This window comes from Corvus kubaryi, unplaced genomic scaffold (genome assembly GCF_017639235.1).
Source record: "Corvus kubaryi isolate FWS band 111438036 unplaced genomic scaffold, C.kubaryi_AGA036_p1.0 67, whole genome shotgun sequence".
Lineage (NCBI taxonomy): Eukaryota > Metazoa > Chordata > Aves > Passeriformes > Corvidae > Corvus > Corvus kubaryi.
In genome coordinates this window covers 6,429,382-6,451,269 of record NW_024582055.1, presented here as the reverse complement: position 1 = coordinate 6,451,269, position 21,888 = coordinate 6,429,382, and the positions used below count along the sequence as shown (strand labels likewise).

The following is a 21,888-nucleotide window of genomic DNA, read 5'->3' as shown; positions in this document are numbered from 1 at the left end:
CTCAACAATCAAAGAAAAATAAAAGGAAAGAGCTTTTGTCCACTTTTGCATCCCAAATCCTATTTAACATGATCCTGGCCCATTTTCTTTTAATGTGTGGGAAGACACTGAACCACTCTGCACTTCCAAGTCTCTCCAATCTAGTTATTTTGTTAAATGTATTCCTGGAAAAAATACCAACCAAGCATGGATTGTACTTCTCAGGACTAGAAATTAGTATTCCCAAGGGAACAATACCAAAGAAAACTGAACCCCCTTCATCCATAGCTGGAAGACTCTCTTCCCCCAAACCTCCCCCGGCAAAAAGCTCCATCTATGTGCTCAGCTTCTGTTTCTTTCTCCAACGACTGCAAGAGCCTCGTGCCTCTAACATGGGTTTGAAAGTCTCCCTCTCGTGTGACAGAGGAAATTGATGTTGAAACCTTTTAATTATCTATTACTGTCTACTTATAGCCATCCATGGAAGGTGAGGAGGAGGGTTTTATGTGTCATCTGCCAGTGACTCAAGGCTGCTCTTGTCAGCTCCTCCTAAGCATTTTCTAGCAAGGAGATCAGAACCAGATTTATCTTAATCAGTAAGTGAGGACAGGACACTGCTGCTGGGTTAAACATGGGCATGTTTATACATGTATGTATTTATATGTATAAATACCGAGCCTGAGCAGGCGCAGGAACTGCCAAAGGTAAAGAAAGAAGAAAGACATCATACAAAACCAACCAGCCTCAACCCATCAGAATTAACTTTTTGGAAGTAAAACAGCTGGCTAAGCTTCATCTGTTGAAGGAACAGATGATGCTCTAACTTCAGTGTACACAAGAGCTGGGTTTTATTCTCAGCCACTCTGCAGGGTGTCCTTTCAGTAGATTTTACTCAAACAGTGCATACTTCCATTTCTGCACAAGAAGCCTTTAGGTACTAATCACAAAAGCACAGTCAGTCTGTCTTACGTAACCTTTAAGGCACAGTTTAGGACACACAAAAAAGATACAGGTAAAACCTGAACAGTAACACTTGTGACACACAGAGATCTCTTAAGATATAGTGTATAAAAATGTGCCTCCTCCATAGAGACTCCACTAGAGTCTTGTCCCCAGTTGTTCATCGCGCACAAATGGTCCTCCTCTTCCACCGCCTGTGTTCATAAGGTGCGGAATAGGTGAGAATTCCCTTGGTGGGAATGGCCCTACAGGGAACAGAAAAGGTCTAGTTACGCTCATAGTGCTGCACAGCCCTTCGGAAGATACTGACCTGTAAGGAGCATCAACCACACCTCCCGAACAGAGAGCGGATAATAAATCTCGCAAACAATTAAATAAAGCTGAGGGTGGCTTGGAATTAGTTTCCAGATTCCTGAGAGGCATTTGTGCTTCCGAGGCCTTCTGAGGCGGGGCTGTGGGAATGCCAAGGCTGTTCCCGGGGCCCACTCCTGAAGCGCAGCCTTCCCTCCATGGGGCACAGCCTGTCGGGGCTTCCCGACCGACTGACAGACCGACCGACAGACCGACCATCCCCGAACGCCGCCCCTCACCTGGGCCGCGCCCTCAGGGCAGCAGGTAGATAAGCAGGAAAAGTGCCAGGTCGAAGAGGATGAAGAGCCACAGGTCCAGCCAGTAAGACTGTCCCGACAGGGATCGTGACAGCACCCGCCCACCATCCTCCTGCTCCCGCTCCTGCTGTTCCTGTTCCTGTTCCTGCTCCCGCTGCCGCCGCCACGCCGCCGCCTCCATCTCCTCGGCGGGCTGGGAGAGGATCGCGCGGCGGCCCCACCGCGCAGGCGCCAGTGGCTCTTCCGGGTGCGGCGCCAATGACAACGGAGCGCACGTACCGCGGCCACACCCACGGGATCACGCGCGGCGGCCCCGCCCCTGCCGCCTCAGGCACCGCCCGCCATTCCCGCCTCAGGCACCGCCCGCCATTCCCTCCTCAGGCACCGCCCCGCCCCTGCCGCCTCAGGCACCGCCCCGCCATTCCCGCCTCAGGCACCGCCCCGCCATTCCCGCCTCAGCCCCCTCCATTCCCGCTTCAGGCGTAGCTCTTCCATTCCCGCCTCAGGCATCGCCCTGCCCCTGCCGCCTCAGGCACCGCCCCGCCATTCCGCCTCAGCCCCCTCCATTCCCGCCTCAGCCAAAGCCACCCCGTTCCCGCCTCAGCCAAAAGGCCCCCATTCCCGCCTCAGGCACCGCCCCGCCCCTGCCGCCTCAGACCCCGCCCCGCCATTCCCTCCTCAGGCACCGCCTTGTAGGGGTGGTGAAGACGTTGGACGTGGAGAGGATTCCTGCTTGTCTCTCTGTCGCTGGGAGAGGCGGTGCTTGTGGTGGCTCCCCTTGGGCTGGTGACTGACATTCCTGCCTGGATGCTGCTGGTTGCTGCTGTTGTCTGTCAGGTGAGATATGGACATTGGGGAAGAGCCGGCAGTCAGTCCTGTCAGACCGTGTTGGTCTTGTCCTGCCACCTGTGCTTTGGCTTGTGTGGAAATAAACATTCCCGAGTTCATCCCGATGCCGTTTCTTGGAAAGCAGATGATATCCTGAGAAAAACCAGAAGACGTTTAGGGATATCGTGTTGTGAAGAAGTTTAGGAAAATTGAAATTGTTTTAAGATACACTCCTCTCCTTGAAGTTAGCTGGAGCTTGTGCACTGAGCAAACATGGAAAAGTTCATGTAGATAGTGTATTCTGTGTGCTTTATGTGCATAACACACAGCTGAAGAAGTAAATAAAAATAAATGAAGCGGCACACCCTGATGCCACACTTACAGCTGGGATGTGCCACCCTCAGCCCTTCCAGTTCACTCCATATTGAAATCAGGACTATTACTTTCATGTCCAGAAGAATGACCAGAAACCCATGAGTATGTGAAACAAATCCTTTCTCTTGGCAGCTATTACCCCTTTTTAGCATCAAATTAAGAGATAAGGCAGAATGCAAACAGGTGCTTCTGAACATAACTTACTTCTCTTAAACAAGCACTTGTGTGTAGCAGTTTTCCTTAATAAGTTCTGTCAATAGAAATAAAGATGGATTTGTCTTTATGTAGCAAGTATTGGTTAAGCATGTGTTGTAGATGAAGCATATTAGAGATTTGGGCCGAAACAAATAGTACTTCCCTTTTAAGCCTTGTCCCCATCTGTATTACCTCTCGGTTTTCCTATCCTTTTGCACAATATTAAATATACAGAGAAACTGTTTCTCAGTATAAATACCTTTGTAAGGAAACTTAAGTTTCCATTTGAGAGCTTGTGCAAAAATACTGAAGTTCTGCCTGTGCAAAATAATTTCTGCAGCCTTTTATGTTATGACACTTTGGTAGGACTTGATACAAAAGACATTTTAGCATTTGTTAGTTGGAGTTTGTTTATTCAAGACAAAACAGTAACATAAAAAATGAGCCCATATTTTCATCAGGTAAACTGCAGCTCGGGAGGAGCTGTGAGGGGATGGAAGGGGAAAACAACACACAGAGGATGTGTAGAAAATGGTCTCTTATTGTTTCTTCATTCTGGTGCAGTTCTGTGTGAAGTGCTTAGCCCCTTTTGAAGAATCTCTTGGACTCAACTCCTTCATACACGTAGGTCTGTTAAGAAATCGGGAAGGAAAATCAGTGGCTGGAATTGCAAAGTTTCATTTCCCAGATACGGTTCAGAGAGTTTTAAATTTCGGTAGGTGACTTGAGAATTTTCACTAAAGATAAATGAGGTTATTTGGCTTGAAGAAAGTATTTTCTACATCTAGAACAGTTCTTAAAACTTTTTCTGTTCGTTTTATTATAAACTTGTGTGCAAATGGCTTCTTAACTCACCTGAACGAGTTCGTCACCCACGATTTCTCTGTATGCTTTAAGTACTTTTCCGTTGTCTTTTCTGGTGAATGTGCCCACAAGTTTATTTCCTTCAAGGTTCCAAGCGCCCTGTGATGGTAAAAAAGCCCAAATATTTTGCAACAGTTATGACAGTGATTTGATTTAAAGGCTGTAGAATGCTTGAAAGTGAAAAAAGATTAAAACAGTATAATAATGCTTTTTAGAAAGGCTGTGAAAATGAAATTTTAATAAAACTATTGGTTTATTTAAATGCATAATAGCCAAGCTAGGTGTTTTTTACTGGTCAATACAGCTTATTTTAATTAATTGTATCAACAGAGAAAATTTAATTTCTTACAAATACCCACTCTGCACTCTAGGTGGTGGACTTGAGTATTGGAAAAAGTAAAATTGCAAATCACCTTCATTTTGTCCTGTGAAAATTGCTACTTGCTCTGCTTTTTGGGCTCTCACTGGAACCCTGAGATCCATGTGCAGTGTTGAACCATTAACAGTAAACACTCCCTTGTGCTTTGGTGTATAAGCTGCAAGCATTCCTGAGCCGTCAGGTTCAGTGAAATTTAAAGTAATTCAAAAGTAAAATTTAAATTAAAAACTAGGAAGACAAATTATTCATCTTGAAGCTGCACTTCATTAAGTTATTATCACATAATAAATACTGAATTATGTGGAAAGACTCTTACGGAAAGTTCAGTCCCATCAGCCAGGCTGTACTCAAAGTTCACTCCCAGAGTGAATTCAATCTCTATGTTTCGGAAGTTGCTGGCTTCTTTGACGGTAAATTTGTTCCCATCTTGTTGGATGGTGATCTTCAGATTATCATGGGCTCCCAGCTTTCTTTTCATCATGCCAATACCTAGAAAAATCAGTTAACATAAATCAGAAAAAAACCTCAAACCTTTAGAGCATCGTATTTGTCCCTTTTTAGTGAATTCTATGTGTCCAAGTGAGTTTATTCCAGCATTCTGGAATAACCCAGAATGACACAAACTTTTGTCTTTCAATTTTCATTGAGACCATATTCACTGGTACACATATAATACAAATCACTGTCTAACTGTAGTGGTTATGTTTATATCCATATAATGCACAGTTTGTACAAACCTAAGGGTGTTAGAATTACTTGAAACAAGCGTTTCTCTGAAATTGAAGAATGATGGTTTCCTTCCCGTGTAATTTTTAAACTGGTTTAATGCTGTCAAAATAATATTCCAGCTATAAAATTCTGTTTAAAGTTTATCCATTCAAGTTGTCTGAGCCTTTCCCTCAAATCTAGATTTTCTTCTGCTGAAATAAATTTGGAATTAGTTAAAGTACTTAAGATTAACACATTGAAATTAAAATCAGAACGTTTCTCAGCATCTTCCCCTCCTGCCCCAGAATGTTTTGAAAACAGATGCAGGGGCAGAACTGCCAAGAGTGAAAGGACAGGCTGCCCGAAGGTAGTTCTCAGACAGTTTGAGTTTGTATTCAGCTGGCGTGGTATTTTTCCTGCAGAAGGGGTTGGAAAAGCAAGCCTTACCCATTGCCTCCATGAACTTCTCATAGTTCTCGTTTCTGTCGATTTTCCAAGTCCCGTCGAATGCCATGGCTGTTCCTGCAGGAGGGCTGCTCTGCAGGGACAAGTCTTTGCAAAGGGAATTTATGTACTGCCTTATCTTAAGAGCAATTTACAGGATGATGTGGCTGAGTAAAGCTCAACAGATGCACTGACCTCTTCAAGGAGAAGTTCCCTGTAGTTTGATCAAATTCCCAGTCCTGACCACACTGTTTGCTCAATCTGCCCCCAGATTGTGACAGTATCTTTATTGCTCATCTCAATTACAAATTGCTAATCTATTTATTCTATCCACCAAGTGCAGTAAAAAATCAGGTGTCTAGTGAAAGTAATAATTAAACTAACAGCATTTCTTGACATTCGTATCCTGGTTGCATCTTCAGCTTGTGGAAGAGTCTTTATGCAACTGGAGGTGATATTATTCACCCAGCAAAACAAACACAAATCTCTACTTTTTCCATTATGATTTGGTTGGGGTCTGTTCTGCTCAACATAACAAGTGTGGGGCAGAGGATTTACTGAATGTCTGCAGGTTGTTTCAGAAAACTCTCCTCTTGCTCCCTGTCTAACACTGAGCTGTGAAAATTGGGATGGTAGTGCCTATTCATGTGATCACTTTTTAATATATTTAGTTTAAATTCTCAGCAGCTTCTACAAATTTTCTTCAGTATAACACATTCAGTGGAGAAACCAGCCAGATGGAAGGTGTTCAGGCTGTTTGCTCCGAATCATGATCAGGGAAGTATCTCACAATGTGCATTTCACAGTAACAGTTAGGTCTCTGTGTGTAGTTTCCACATGAAGTTTTTTTCCACAATTTCATGCAGTTTTTGATCACTTGAATAACTCAAAAAGTGTTTTAGCCCATGCCCTGTGCTGTGCCAATCATGCATGCCCATCTTTACCCTTCAGCCAGCTCATAAAATGGGCAAAGTTCATTCTAAGGGTAAGATTATCTGTTTTTAGTGTGCAGGTGTGTATCTTGACCATTGTAGTTATCACTGTCATTCTTATGTTTTCTGTGTAGTATATATACTTAAACAAAAATACCCAGTGTCAAGTTATAGTTCATCCAAGCTGTTGTTACATAACAAAACTCTCTTTACAGTCTTTGCAGAAAGGTTCTTTCTGGCAGTGGTTGTAGTACAGCTTCTGCTGTATTTCGTAGAAAATTGAGGCCTAAAATGATGGGAGTTGCTCAATATGACAAAACATGACTTTGGTTTTCCACAGGTACTAGGATCATACAATATACACTTCATTTAGAGTTCTTCTGTCTTCCTATAATAGCTGGTTTTCCTTCTAAAATCACAATTAAAATCAGTTTTATAGATTTTTTTTAAATTTTAGTTGGAATATTCCACAGCCCTTTCCCTTCTTCAGTCTCCCTCTTCCTTGTGTGGTTTTCAGAACTACAACATTTTCTTCAATGGTGCACTGAAATCTTGTTTTCTAGTATTGCTGGTTTTATGACAGTTTTGAAAGCTAAGAGTGTGTTCTTGGCTTTGTGGCTTTCTTCAACGTGCCAGCTTCAGAACACTGAAAATGGACAATCTTATTAACTTTGAAGTTTGATCTTTAGATAAAGTAGCTGGGAATAAATTATTAACTTATATGATCATGCCAACCTCATCCTGCCAATCTGTGATCATCATAGCAACCTGTATTGTAATGGCAGTTGACAATGAAGTTCCAAAGATCAGGGTGACAAAAAGGCTTTTGCAGTGGGTTGTATTCATCCTTCTTGTTTCATGGCTTGTATTCGAGTTGTTCTGACTAAAATTAGCTGGGACAGTAGAACTCTTGGGTTGGTTAAGGCTTGGGGCCAGCATAGACATAATGTACTCATGAAAATATTGATTTGTGTAATATTATATAATAAGAGAGATTAATTCCTAATACAACCATGCAGATTGAGTGTGCAGTATTTATGAGTGTTTTCTACTGAATGATTCTTCATTATGTCTTGGGATGGATTGCAAAGGTGGATTCCTTCCTGTGAAGTTTCACTAAGCATTCGAACCCCAATATTCAATTTTATATCGATGTGATAAATAGACAATTCTACACCAGTAAAGCCAATTCAAGAATAACAATGGGTGGCCTAGCAACCAGGAGCCTAACTAATGCCATCTCCTGGATAAATAATTTTAAAGTACATATTGCAATGAGGTGTTGCATTGCAGCAGGATTAGATCCTACTTGAGCTAGATGTTGTCCCACTGCAGCTGCCTGTTTGCTGAATTTCTGGTTTTATTCTCGTTCAAGGAGAATCTCCTGGATGCTGCTAATGTGAAATCTGTTCAGCAAGAGAATTCAACATTTGAGGATTACCTAGAAATTTTCAGTGAGTATAGATCCATTTGTGTGATTAGTAGTGGGCTGTTGAGTCTTAAAACTTACTCTTAACTGTCTGTATACACTGCTTTTTAATTCCTGTATAATCGTTCTGATCCATAAAGTGCTGCATTTTTGAGAGTTTTTTATTGCAGTGAACCGAAGTGCATGAGTTAATAATAAGATCCAGCTTGAAAAAATCTAGAAGCAAAATTTAGGATTAAAACAGTAACCACTCTGGTATTTATCAGTTATTGTATGCTAAAATCATGCTGTATGTATGAATCCTAGGATTATGTAGAATAATAGAATCTGGCCTTGTTTCAATGAAGAAAGGGTGACAGTGAACAACTGCCAATAAAAATAAGTGTGCTTTTCCAGAAAAGGTTATAAGAATCTCTGAGTATTAGTGCCATTTGACACTTGCCCCATAGAGACTGATATGCCAGTTGCCCCATGGGGCTTTTTGTCAGGCTTTTCTAAGGGTAGTTAAATTTTATATCTGAATATTCCTGTATTCCCCAATTTCTTTTTGTTTAGAAAATGAAATGTGATCCTAGGGTGGGGTCAAGTTGTACAGTATTGAAAGTCTGCATTGGTCATTTTGGTTTCTCCAAAATCTGCACTGAACTTTTAGCTCGTTTCAACATAACTTTTTTGCCTATTGTAAAATTTTTCTCTTGGTTATAATATAGTTCCAAACCCCACGAAAGGTTATTGTGATTATCTGGATTAGTGGCTTGAATCTAATTTCATCTGTAAAATAGAGAGCTTCAGAGTTGTTCTGAGTGCAGCATTATAGGAGGAGAGCACCCTGTATGGCTAAGATATTTAAATATTTGTATATGCAAAAGGAAAAGATGGTTTCAGTTTAAAATTCTTTTCTTCTTGTCTCATGTAAAAGCAGAACAGACACCCATGTTCTGCTTCTCTTTTCAGCTCAGAAATGGACTTCTTTGTGACCTTGATTAAATTAACCCCTTTACTTATCTGTAAAATGAACTTTCCTTTCATTAAGAAGGTCTATATTATAAAATAAATTGCCAGGGACTTCATTAACTGCAATAAAAGGATTCTGAATGCCTATACACAAGTGTATCATGTGTAAGCTACTGCTATGATTTAACCATGGATTTTACTCTTAAAATTTGATTGTGTTAAACAAGAGAAACCTGTGTAAACTTTAGATATTTCAGCCATTTTGCAGCCATTATGAACTTGGGGCATTTTTCAACTGAAATGGTTCTAAAGTTCTCTGTGTGCTAAGAAATGCTACTCTTCTCTGAAGGGTTGAAAAACTCAATGACTGTCAGATTCCATAAGTCTGTCCCTAAAGCTTACTATTGGAACAAACTCAATCATGTGTGTTTTTTCCTAAAAATCTTGAAGGGTGAGGTTTCATGGGAATGTGAAATGCAATAGCTGTCCCTACTGTTACTAAAAATCTGGCTGGAGGTAAGAGCTTTTGTCGTTTCCATTTGTTAATGAGGCATCAGAACTGTACAAGAAGAGAAGGACTTCGTGTAATGTTCGTTCACCTCTTCAATAAAAATGCCCTCACTCAAGGTCATGTTCTTTCCAGGCCTGGGTAAGAAATGTATCCCAGTGCTCCTGCTGAAAACATGGCCACTTCTCAGAAGGGAATTCACATCTTCAGCAGGCCAGAAAGACTGAGCAGGAGCATGACTGGGGTGGTGAGGGGGTGGAAAGGTGTCCCAGCAGCAAATGGTGACCTGATGTTTGTAGATATGCACAGGCAGTTGTGCAGTTGCACTCATAAATTGCAGTTGGTTCGAGCAAACAGTGCTTGTGTTTTGTGCTGAGCTAAATCTGGCCCTTCATAACTTCTTGAATGAGCCTGCTGTTTGTCAGGGATGTACATACTTCTTGGTTTTGCCTAGAGCTAAAAAAAGTCAAGCCAGAAGTGTTGCTGTGGAGGACCTAATAGGCAAAGAACAGCAATTGCCAAGAAGCCCACTGGTCCAGAATTACTTCCAGGACCAGCAATTTATGCATAATGAGGCTTTGGTTGTCGGAAATAATTTTTTTCCACAGTTTTGGTCGAAGTCACTGGGCTGACTATTTATTTCTCTCTTGCAATTGATACCCCCCAGGAACTGATAGATGGTGGCAGAGGATGAGGATACATCTGTGCAACTCTTGTATTTGCTTGTTCTGCTTTCTGTCAGAAATAAACTGGTTTCTGACAGCTCTCAGGAGGTGCAGCTCCAGTGCTCTCTAGTGGTCAGTAGCACTGAATTATTTTTTGCTGTTTTTAAACAAGAGCTACTTCACTGCTGGGTGCTCGCAGTAGTACTCAGAAGTATCTTGATATTAACAGAGACGTTTTTCTCTTCAGGATTTCTAGGACCTAGAGAAGTTACTATGAAATATAAATTTACAGAAGCAATGGTTTGAATTAGGCATTGAAAATTCCACCTCAATAATATTAATTATAACAAACAGTAAAATTTGACATCATCCTTTTTATTTTAAAAAGCATGAAAACAGTACAAAGAGAAGAATGGAGGAAATAAGTAATAAGCAGCAGTCTGACCACAGAAAATAAGCTGACTCTTATGTTCTCTAGCAGCTGTACAGTAAGTAGGGCTAATGGTTCTCTTAAGTAATGTAACTAGCTTTATTCTAAGAAGTCATAGGACAGTAGCAAGAGAGAACACATAACATTCAGAAGATTTTAATACTGCTTAAAGGCAAAACATAATATACAGAAAAACCCCTTAACCTAGTACAAAAATACTGTGCCCAGAAACTATGTATTTGTTCAGATATTTTTAAAAGGTAGAAGAATACAAATGGACAAACTCAGTGACTAGTGACTGTGATTAAGGTTTTTATTAAACTATAATAGGAATGTATGTTAAAACTATTTACAGTGCATTTCAAACTACATTCTTTAAGAGACACATGCAGGTATCTGCCATGTGAATACAAAGAGGACTCGAATTCTAACTTCAGCTACATCTGTACGGTACCTTGGGCATCAGTGGGAATAGCTGAACACAGCAAAGAGCAGGTGAGGCAGCTGTCACCAAGGGTAAGGGCTCGGTCCCTCTTTACAGGTAAAAAAAGGTGGATTTGACCCATTCTTTCGCTTTCTATACAGCTCAACCCAGTTCCCACTGAGGTAAATGGGAATCACATACTTGACTTCAGGTGGGCAGCTGAGCATACATGAGGCCCTGGCATGCCAAGCTCATGCTGTGGAAGTTAGCGGGAACCAGCTATCCCAGAGCACTGTCACATAAATACACATTTATAAACAGCGCTACTTCGATAGCAGTTTCTCTATGGAAACAAACTTCCTTCTGTGGAAAAGAAACTTTCCCGTGCAATTTCCATCCACCGCAATGACCAGGATAAAATATCCTGCTGTCACAATTTGCTGCATTTAGCAAGCATCACTAATTACCACGCCAGATTCTGTGCTGTTTCTTCTTCCTGTCAAAGTCCAAACAAGCCCTTGTTATTTACCATACTCAGGCCAAACTCATTCTGTTATTCAAGCTCCAATGTTCAAGATTATGTTTCAAATTAGTGCAAGCCCCTGAAGAAGTATGGCAGGTACCTGGGAAATAAAGCTGAAACCTTCTGAAATGTAAACTGCATGTGATTTGACATGAAGGAAAGAACTGCAGCATCAGCGCTAAGACTCTGAACTAATACTGCTATATAAATTTGCTTGAAATACGAGGTCTTTATAACACCTTTAAAAACATATTAATTTATCATGAGTGAGGCGATTTTTTTTCCATAAAAAGTCTCTGCTATCTTCTTATGCCTAAGTGAAAGGGACACCTTCCAGATCACTCCTCAAATTTTAAGGGACTAGACCTGACTCTTCATTATCTTTCTGTATAATGGGCTGGAAAATCAGTTACGTGGTAATTTTGACAAACCTTATGTTTGAATTAAATAAGTGTGCTGAATTTTTCAGTTCATGCCGCTTCCAGGAAAAATGCATTGGATTGGAATTAAAAAGTTTATTTTTACATGCGTGCAATTGTCAGGAGGTGATACATTTAATCAGGCTTAGGTGCTCTCTTCTAAGGAGAAAGCAGTTGATCATCAGTGAAATTAATTGTTTCCTTTTATCAGTAGCTCACTTGTACATGTCCTCTGTGAAGATATGAGTAATCTGCTCTTAAGTATAAACTGCTTCTAATTAAAAATTAACACCATCTCCAAAATCAGCATTACATTATTTCCAACCCCCCCCCCCCCAACTGTGTGAGATACTAGAAAACCTAGGCCTTCTACAGCTAATATTGCATGTGTGGCTAACTTATGGGAACAGAAATGGTACCTACAGCTCAAGAGCCTCACTGTTATTTGGAATTAGAAGAGGTAGGGTTAATCAGTAATTTTGTGCATGTTAATACAAGTAATTGTTTTCAGAACAGAGAAATAAAAGTGTACTTTAGGCATTAAACTGTGCTGTGGAGTGAGTTTGAAAGAAAATATGTTCATATCTGACATCAAGTAGGATACTAAAATAGTTGTCTTCATTGAGAGGAGTATTAAGAATTAGTGGGACAACTTCTTGTACCCAGAGACTTAAATACCAAATGTGACAATAGTTTCAATGGATTTAAGGCTGAACTGACAAAGTGATAAACTCCATTTCACCTGGTTTCTTGTGTAAGCCACACTGATTGTTATAGCTAGACAATATAAATTGGGGAGAATGTGTTTGAGAGCTGACTGAAATAATGAGATACACAGCTCATGATGAAATTAATGACAGCTGCATGGCTGTAATCCACCAGCTGGCTTTGAAAAGGTTGAGTTCTGAAGACAATGAACTTCAAAGCAAGAAACCTGCCTGTAGCCAGGCTAGGTTTGGGGTTTTTTTCCATATTGTCCCCTATCTACATTATGAAAGGAAGGAGCAGTTTCTGCAAGTGACTCACACAAAGCTATCACACAGAACCAGCACACTCTGATTTTGCCTTCAGGCAGAGTAAAACACTATGCAAAAGCTTTGAATTTCATGAAATAGCACTCTATGCTTTCAAGGTTCTTAAACCAGTAGTTTAAAGGCTTTGGTTTTGTAGAAATATATACAGATACAGGTGTGTTATGATATTTAAATGTTTATGTAGTAGGAACTGTATTTATATGTATATTCCAACATTTATAGTGGAAGAGATTGTGTGGGATAAATGTATACAGATATGTAATTAAATATATGCACATACTGTATAACTCTTTAAGTGAACCTTTTAAAAAAATGTAACATCATGCCCTTTTTTTCAAGTCAAAGGTATGAATCCAGCACTCCTTCGTAGCATTTATAAATTTAGTTGTAATAAAGCTTTGCTGAACACACAATATGGTGAAGAAATACTGGAATATTAATGTCAAAGTTACTTCACTACACTGATATCATCATAGTTATGTTGTCACCATGAATTACTAACCTCAACCATAATAGCAAGGATACACCTTTATATACATATATTTTATTCCTATTTATATTAAATATGTATCTCATCAGTTAGCATAATAATTATATTTCAGTATCTCAAGCACTCAAGGAAAAGACTATACAAGGACTATGCAAATCCTGAAGCAAAGTTTTCTATTTATGAAAAAGTACCTAAAAACCTTTTTTTGGGGGCTTGTGTTGGGGTGGGCAGGCTGCTGTCATCTGCATACTGTGTATGCATAGAAATACACATGTGGATCACTGCAAAACAGTAGTCCTGGAATTCTTAATGAGTGTTGAAATCCTTTTTTTTTTTTTTTTTTTGGGGGGACAGAATAAGGAGACATTCTTCTGCAGAAAAATGTTTTCAAATTCACAGCTGCAATAATTTATTATTGGTGCTCACTAGAGAAGTTTGAGACAGGACTTAATCAGTGACAAATAATTTAGGTTGGCAGAAATGCTGCTGACTGTCAGAATACCTTATTCTACATATAAAAAAATATCAACTCTGTAACTCAATATCATCAAATATTTTGAAACCTTTGCTTCATCTTTTCTTAGCTTCTGGCATAGTTTATCTAAATGACAACATTGATAAAAAGGGGGAATTTTCCCTGTCTTTCTGACCAGCTCTTACAAGTTGGGGTTGACAATCTCCTGGGAAGAAGAATTTATTGCAATTTCCAACTAGAATTTCCTGCATTATTGTGATAGAACTAAGTTCCCACACTTTAAAGTGCAATGCCAAATGTGCTACTTTTGCCAAATACAATTGCTGATTTTAACTAAAAAAAAAAGATTATTACAGATTAAAAAAACTGGAACATTTTGTGTGTTTCTGTGCAGCCAAAGTTACATGTACTGCTAATGCATTTTAGACTGCTGACATTCATCTCCTTGTCCTGTCTACCTAAAGAAGAGTACTCTCCTTGTATTCCTCTTTTGGGATTTGTCCAGTGTGTATTTTTTCTTTAATTGGTTCCCAATTCGAAACCATTTTTATTAATCATCTTCATTTAAATAATATACCAATTTTTTTTTTTTTTCTAGTGCAAGTTCATTGATTTATTACTTTTCAGAATGTTAATGCCTCACATACAAATGGCAAATCCCTGTAGCACTCTTGGCTATTTTTGCTTTTGGTATTATTCTTTTCCTATTTCTTTAAGACACCATGATTAGTCCTTTTTAACTAATGTTAAAAATGACTTTTAAGAGATGTTATCATAAAACTTTTTTCTAAGTGGTCATAGCCATAGTAACACTGGCCTGAAGAATCAGTCATTGACGGTCACCAGGAATGTGCCATTCCTGCATCATTCTGATTCAGCTTTTCACCTCTTGCTCTTGCAGTCATTCTCTTCTGTCTGTGATTCAGTCTCTTGGTTAGATGACGTTAAAATCAACTTCCAAATAATGTTAAAAACAGCATACAAAATCAATCCTGTTTTCTTTCCGTTTCTCTGGACGCTTCTTGCAGCTATGGGAGCTGTTCTTCCATGGCAGCCTGTCAGTTACGTTGGAACGTTTCATCAGTCTTCAAGCAGTTTCCATCGGTCACGGATAACTATGACACTTCTTCCACAAAACTCCTAAGACCCCCATTGCCTAGTAATTCACAGGGGTCTTAGAATTTCTTCAGTTGGAATAACACATTTGCTAAGACATCCATCTAATATGGAAAAAACCCAAACCCTACTGAGTGCACAGATTTTGGGGCTTTTTACCTCAGAGCCCAGTTCTGCTTTCTGAAAGAGGTTAGCAATAGTTTATGTTGGAGTAGGCTCCCCTGAGTGAGTCCCAATTTTTCCTCTGAACCTCTGGAAAGAGAACAGGCAAGACTGCTCAATAAGTTTATAACATAACATAGCAAGATGGGAAGAGAGAGAGAGAAAAGGTGCAAAATGCAGTAGTCTTTCAGATACTGGCCACAACATGATCACTAAACAATTATGTACATCTGTAAAGCGACAGGCTCTCAGGCACAGTCAGTGCCTGCACCAGTACCTTCTTTTGGGGTAGGGTAGCAAAAACTGCCCTTGCAGGTCTTTTTCCATCTCAGTCAGATGTAGTAAAAGAAACATACTGTCTTCAGATAATCTCGGCATCTACATGGTCATGCTATATCTTGAAATGTGGAAAAATAATACAGCAGTGGCAAAACGTAAGCCAAATCCGTACAGTGTTCAGCAAAACGCAGTACTCCCCTATTACTGTGTCTCCTACGGGAACTTAAGCTGTGGCGGTTAAAGCAGCGGCTCAGTTCCGTTTGCCTTGATTGCTTTCTCCGTTAATCAGGTTCTTCTCCTGCTGCTCAGCTAAGGCTTGCCATTTCTGCCTGTTTTTTCTGCAGCCATCCAGCAAAGGGGAGCAGGCCTCTGACACGTGTGTTAGGGCCTGAAATAAATTGAGAACATGGAAAACAGATTGCATTCAGTTTTTAATTAAAAATGGAGAATGAAATGCATCTTTTGTATTTTTTCAGATTTCTGAATTTAGGGGAAAGACCTGTAGATCATTAACTGCACTGGTTACCTAACACAAGAGCTGGGTGCAGTTTGGACTAGGATCACTTGGTAACTGTAAATCTAAGCAGCAGTGCATATTTCAGAGTAAATAATTCCAGTTTTTCTGGTCTTTTCTTAAATGGAAAGGTGAAGCTCTCCCCTAACCGGAAGAAGTATAGATATTCAGGCTCTAGAACTGTGGGCATTCAAGCCTGCTCAGGTGCTCTGTTAAAGAGTTTTCTGTTCGTCCAGTCTGTACCTTTGCAGTGACACTCAGTCTTCTTTCAGTGGCTTACCTCTTGCTGGAGACAGTTTTCTGAGGCTTCAAAGCAAAGGCTGCCTTGTTTTCCTGACAGGTTCTACAGCACAGAAACACTTGATTTTCAGGGACAGCAGCTAATAACTCCCACTCCTTTCTCTATCCCTGTTTCCTTTCAACTGGTGAATGTACAGTCTTTTTAGAAAAGTTTATTGGGTAAGAGTGAAAAATTCAAGTAATCATCTGGTTCCTCCTACTGGAGGATTCTTAAGAGTTTGGTTATCTGTTCATCTCCTTTCTTTTTCTCACCTCAGTACCTGTAAAATACTTGCTACAGTTCAAATAAACAGACTTTAATGTTGTACTGGTTAAAAAAAAAAAAGATGATCAGAAATCATGTTGTGTTTCACACTATATTTCACCAAGCAGCTTCTCATACAGTTTGTGACCAGGACAAAAAAGCATTTCAGTGAATTGTGTCATGCAGTGCTTTGGTGTGTGATAAAAGAGAAGGAAAAAAAAATGGGATGGGAAGTGTTAAACTTGGGTAAATTTCCTATAAATACCGTATCAATTTTTGTATGAAGAATTCTGAATTCTTTAAAAGTTTTAAACAACACTTTTCTTGTCAATGCACTACCTGGATACCATTCTTTTCCCAGAGGTCAAAGCCTTAGTTTTGTGACTTTCCCTGATAATCCAGAATATAACCCTGGGATGTAACACCAATTGCACAGAGCACAGCAATTACTACTAGGTTTAAAAAAATTGTAACAAAATACATTAATCAGACAAATATACAACCAATTATAAATACTAAAATAATAATTTCTTCAACATAATAATGAACCATATGTAATATAAGATAAAAAATATTTTTTGAACAAAGGGGCTGGTTGATTTGCATTCTGATTTTAAATCTGTGTCTACCAGCGAGCAGCTCTGGTTTTAGAGATTTGCTATTCTTCCTTAGGCACCATACCTCATACAGCTGCAAACAAACTGCATCTATAAATCCAACCTGCATGCTGGGAATTTTGTTTTTCTTCTCTCTGTTCATTAGATCCTGCAGATAAGAAGTAAACAAGTTCTGTGTTTAAATGCATTAAATAAAAAACCCAACCAGAACCAAAGAGAGAGTCTGGAATTAAAAAGTAGCACCTTAAACAGCACAGCAAGCTCAGCAGGGTATCCCTGCAGGTTTTACAATGAAGGGAATTGGACTGCATAACTTCCCGCAGGAGATAGGTTTGGATTGACAGAGCCCAAATAACCAGACAAACAGGCAAACTTACTGGGTTTGGATCGCTGCAAATAGGTACCAATTTAGGAATGTATTTCCTAGCGAATTTAACAATACTGACTTAAAGAAGATAATACTGCCTGTTCTTCTGGTTCAGAGATAATGACACTATTGGTGTTTTGGAACCACAGAAACTGACTACTAGGAAGACAGGGAAGGAGCTGGTCCTGTATTGTGGTCAGTGGGAGGAAGTTTAAGTGCTGTTTATGAAAGTCATTTTGCAAGAGGTGATTCTGCCACTTACCGTGGGTTCTATGTTGAGTTCCTTCCGCTCTTTATCTCCTTGATCAAAGAACTCAGTAGCCACAAGCTCAGCAATCTGTAAGATATTTCACTCATTGAGAACTCGAAGTTTGCTTGCTACCTACAAACAAGACTGGTTCCTATCTCCCCTTAGGATATATCATGTTAGCCCCCCCCCCACATTGTGAGACTCCAGCTCTGCATTCCACCACTGCCTTTGCAATAACGACTGGGTGGAGGAAATAAACTTTTATGGAGTTGGCATTTAGGAAATCTTAAAAATTAAGCACATACCCGTTGCTGAACTGGCCATGGTTTGGTTATAGCTGATAAGTCACAAGCAGTCATCAGCATTGCTCTGTAGAACAAACAGAGAGGGATAAATTACTCTATGGTGAAATGTATGTAGCCACCAAGTCAAGTAATCGGTAAAATAGAACATCGAATTTAAAGGAACATCCAAGTCAGAAAAACAAGTGAAATTAAAGCTAAGTTATAAATGTAACTCCACATGCTATTTAACAAAGGTTATTATACAGGTTGCACCTTGGTAATTCTGACCCAGGGAATTCAGTGACAGCTTGTACAGGCCCAGAACACGCAGACCTGCTGGGTTTAGTGAAGTTCACAGCAACATGGCACAGGAAATTGGGTATCCAATAACATTAACTGACTTCTTGATTATTCTGCTCTTACTTACAAAAATAGCTCCTTTTGTGAGGGGTCTTCCCAGTTAAACTGCTTCTTCCTTAGAAGTTCAAAAAATTCTCCTCTCCTCCTTTAAAAGAAGTTAAAATAAAAGATTTTGCACTGTGCTGACACAATCTTAATATCCAGCAGTGACTATCCAGCCCAACTTTCCTCTGACTTACTTTATGTATAGTGCCAGGTCTGTGGCAAGAATGGCTTGTTTTATCATTTTCAGTGTGGCCTTGTATTCTTCGATGGAAAGACTGCTGAGAATCTGATTTCCCTTTACAAAAAAAAAAGCCCAAAACAGTGCTATCAGTAAAATGGGCAACAGCACGCTAGTTTGCTAAAGCATCTCTAAGTTACCAAATCATTATGAGTTGCTTGCTGATATCTGAGGTCATTCTTTTACCCTGCTTCCTTTTGCAGATTCCCTAGTTTAAAAATAAAATTTCCAGTCTTCTTGAGTAATGGCAGAAAGCCGCACAGCAGCAACATCATCACTGACTATTACAAAATGAAACGGCAAGCAGAGCAACATCAAAGCCTTCAAGTCCCTTTCATTCATTAAAATTAGATTTGTCACTGGCTGCATCACAGCTTCTCTTTCCTCTTCCTTCCCCTCCCTGAAGCAGAGGAATTCTAACAGATTCCCATACCTGCCCATGCACCTCTAGTAAATGAAAATATTTTCCTTTTATGAAGCACCGTATATAACAAGCTATTAAATAGAAATATAAGCTTAGCAGCCTCCTGTTAAGCCAAAGCACTACAGAGCTGGTGAAATGGAACTTGCCTCTGTTGTTTTTCCATATTTGCCTACCTGACTAGGAAAGGATCATTACAATACAAAGGATGCCAGAAGTACCACAACCTGCCGTACAAAAGGAGCAGTCCTTTGAAGGGATTGTGCATGCTAAATCACCAGTCTTCAGAATTATAGCATCAAATCATAATAGCATCAAACAAGAAGAATGTAGTTTTGTTTGCGTATTTACTTAACTTAGGTTTGGCTTCACTTTGGAATGTCAACATGAGCAGTGTTTGGTTTGGTCTCATGAGGGCTGCTTTGTGTATATGTAGACTGGAATGTTTTTTGAAAGGAGAGGAAGGACTTGGGTTTGTTAGGTGGTTCATAAGAGGTCATGAAAATGGCAGCAAAGCCTTTTGTTTCCTTTGGTCCAAGGAAGCAGGTACTAAAAACAATGTTAGCAAGGCTTCCCTTATCAGGCAGCACTTCAAAAGCTTTGGTGGCACTCAGCAACAGAACTGTAATTTCCATGTTGCTGCATTTGCTTTCTTTACCCAAAAAGGAATAAAGAGCACTTAAGAACATATAAGGGTGGGATTCTATCCAGAAGCTAAAAATAGAAAGCAAAATAGTTTCCTTCAGCATACACAGGAATGTGGCACTCACTGGACTATTCAGGATCATAAGGCATTGATCAAAATGATGGTGCTCCATGATTGAGTGGCAATACAGCTGAGCCAGAGGATGTTCGCTTCTGAGGAGGAAAAGGATGGAGAAATCAAATTAGACAAACCTATTAGTGATGCAGAAATAACTTCCCTTCTAACATCCTCTTTGTAGGAATATGGGTAAAAAGATAATGCTGTTCCTTTGTCAGAGCGCTGACAACTCTGGTTTTCTGCCTTCTGTTACCTGTAGAGACCAGCTGCATGCAAGGAGTGAGAATGCAATGCAAGGTTTTATAAAGAGTGAAAATTCTTGTATGAAAAGCAAAGGCAACATGAAGAGTTCATTCACAAACAGAGTTTAGGAGACAGTTTGGTTTCTGTAACATGTTCTTAAACACCTGCCTGGCATATTTAGTCATCTCATCTACTGAGCTTGTAAGTAACAATGCAAACCTCATAGAAAACCCACTGATACCAATGGAAAAATTCCTGCTGACCTCAGTGCAATACGGTGCTGGGCCCAAAATGTTGATCAAGTAATTTCCTAGGGTTAGTAACAGTACTGGTGTTTCATCACCACTATCTTCATGACTGATGTACTGCAACATCGTCACCTGCCCTTTGCCCGGGGTAAAATCCAAAAGGGAAACTGCTTAAAGGCCAATAGAGATGTTGGCTGTACTACAGGCATTGAAAAAAAGCAGGAAACCAATTGTGCAGGTGCAGAACTTAAAAATACCTTAGCGCAGCACTAAGTACCTTATTCTAGAAAATAGAATTTGCTGTTTGAGTAGCTGTAGACAAAGTACAGAAATTCCTCCTCTCTTGAGGATTTCCAAATTCTCCCTGTCCCTCGTTAAATAATACAGTTCTTGGTTTTTGCTGCTCTGTCTTGATTTTCAACCCCTGGTCCCACATTGCTCATGTCATTTCTTCAACTAAATCTGGATTCTTTTGGAAGTCTGTTTTGCTGATGATCCCGGACCTAATACTCTATTTATAATCTGACCCACAAACGCTTAATCATGTAAGAAGTTCTTTTTTAGCATATAATTCCATGAGATTTTCTGTATGGTTAAGGACCATTCACTTAGTGGCTGCACAATTGGGTCCCTGTGTGAGTGAGTGCACAAAGACTCAAAAGTCCTAAGAGGAGACTCTGGGGATTTAAGCACAAAAATGTGGCGAGAAAGATGGAAAGACAAACAAAAACACATAAGGGGATATTAAAGGATGCAAGCCTCTGAGGAATATGGGCTGACTGCCCAGCACCTCCTCTGAGACCACCACAAAAGGGGTGTAGAGAAAATGTACTTGTGTGTTTCTGCAAGGAAACAAATTGCAGGATGGTGCCAACATATGCTGGGTGAAATTCCCATTGAATTAAGTGAGATGCATATTGTGTCTCCTAGAGTTTATCCTGGCTGGAGAGAAAAATATGTGAGAAATCTCATAGGTTATCTTCCCAAGTACTGCTCCAAACTAGAGCTTGCTCAGTACTCACAGACCCTGGCTGGGGCTGAAAATAAATTCAGGTCCAACTTCTGTAGTGAGACTTCTGTCAAACCCCCACACCAGGCCGAAGGACACCATGGCTTTCTGAGCACAGGGGTTTGGTTAACACAGCTTTCTGTGCTTCCTACTTTACATGTGGGATTGGAAGAAAAAGAAAATAACCCCCCCTGCATATCTATTGGAAGGCCTTCAAGCACTTCCTTTCTGTAACTTCTACTGCCAGGACAATTTCAATTTTTGAAACCCTGCTGCTTAAGAAAAGAATCACACACTGCTTCAAAGGAAGAAACAAAAGGGATCTGTTCCTAGAAATAAAAACTTTTGTATTTAGATTAAAAAAAAAAAAATCATGGAACTTTCTATTGAAAAAGGAATTATTAAACTGTAACTATCTCAGCTTTACAGCATGTGTAAATGTTACATTTTGCTGTCTATGACACTTTCCCAGGACATTTTTGAGAGGAGATGACGCATCTCCAGATGTCTTCCAGGAAATTTATTTTTAAATAAATAAAGCAAAAAATAGCTAACTAGTTCAGATCACTGCAAGGCTACACTTACTGCTGGAATCCTCTATTACCAAGCTAGAAAAAGGTTACTCTTTCAATTTTGTGGAGTTTGCTTTTTCTTTACCCATCAGTCAGTGTTACGCCAAACATATAAATCTGAAATTTCTGCTTCACGTTACTGATCTTCTACCTTTCAGTATTCTGTGCCACAAACAAGCTTTTCCTTCCCTCCTATCTCACTTTAACACATAGTGAGAATAGCAGACCACTTC

General features: G+C 39.8%; 2 protein-coding genes and 2 long non-coding RNA genes across 13 annotated transcripts in view; 1 reads left to right on the top strand and 3 right to left on the bottom strand.

Annotated features, from left to right (window-relative positions):
* Positions 1–600: 600 nt before the first annotated feature.
* LOC121674262 lies at positions 601–1,882 on the bottom strand. Its single transcript, XR_006019509.1, has 2 exons — positions 1,530–1,882; positions 601–1,184 (listed from the first exon to the last, which is right to left on the bottom strand). It is a non-coding gene; the product is annotated as an uncharacterized LOC121674262 (long non-coding RNA).
* A 308-nt stretch (positions 1,883–2,190) lies between these two features.
* LOC121674258 overlaps positions 2,191–21,888 on the top strand; it is a 116,202-nt gene continuing 96,504 nt past the window's right edge. For both annotated transcript variants that reach the window (XR_006019506.1, XR_006019505.1), the window contains exons 1-2: positions 2,191–2,384; positions 7,648–7,726. This is a non-coding gene — a long non-coding RNA (uncharacterized LOC121674258). The remainder of the gene's footprint in view (positions 2,385–7,647; positions 7,727–21,888) is intronic.
* Positions 3,338–6,684, bottom strand: FABP2 (fatty acid binding protein 2). The gene is made up of 4 exons (XM_042048485.1): positions 5,344–6,684; positions 4,505–4,677; positions 3,801–3,908; positions 3,338–3,575 (listed from the first exon to the last, which is right to left on the bottom strand). Exons 1-4 carry the CDS (start codon positions 5,408–5,410, stop codon positions 3,525–3,527), a joined length of 399 nt encoding a protein of 132 aa, XP_041904419.1. The 5' UTR covers positions 5,411–6,684; the 3' UTR covers positions 3,338–3,524.
* The window catches only part of PDE5A (phosphodiesterase 5A), a 107,291-nt gene continuing 95,585 nt past the window's right edge, over positions 10,183–21,888 (bottom strand). For all 9 annotated transcript variants that reach the window (XM_042048475.1, XM_042048476.1, XM_042048478.1 and 6 more), the window contains 7 exons: positions 19,591–19,678; positions 18,356–18,456; positions 18,184–18,261; positions 17,778–17,841; positions 17,485–17,559; positions 16,920–17,003; positions 10,183–15,568 (listed from right to left, as the gene is read on the bottom strand). In XM_042048475.1, the coding sequence (XP_041904409.1) occupies positions 15,431–15,568; positions 16,920–17,003; positions 17,485–17,559; positions 17,778–17,841; positions 18,184–18,261; positions 18,356–18,456; positions 19,591–19,678 (628 nt within the window). In that variant the 3' untranslated portion in view covers positions 10,183–15,430. The remainder of the gene's footprint in view (positions 15,569–16,919; positions 17,004–17,484; positions 17,560–17,777; positions 17,842–18,183; positions 18,262–18,355; positions 18,457–19,590; positions 19,679–21,888) is intronic.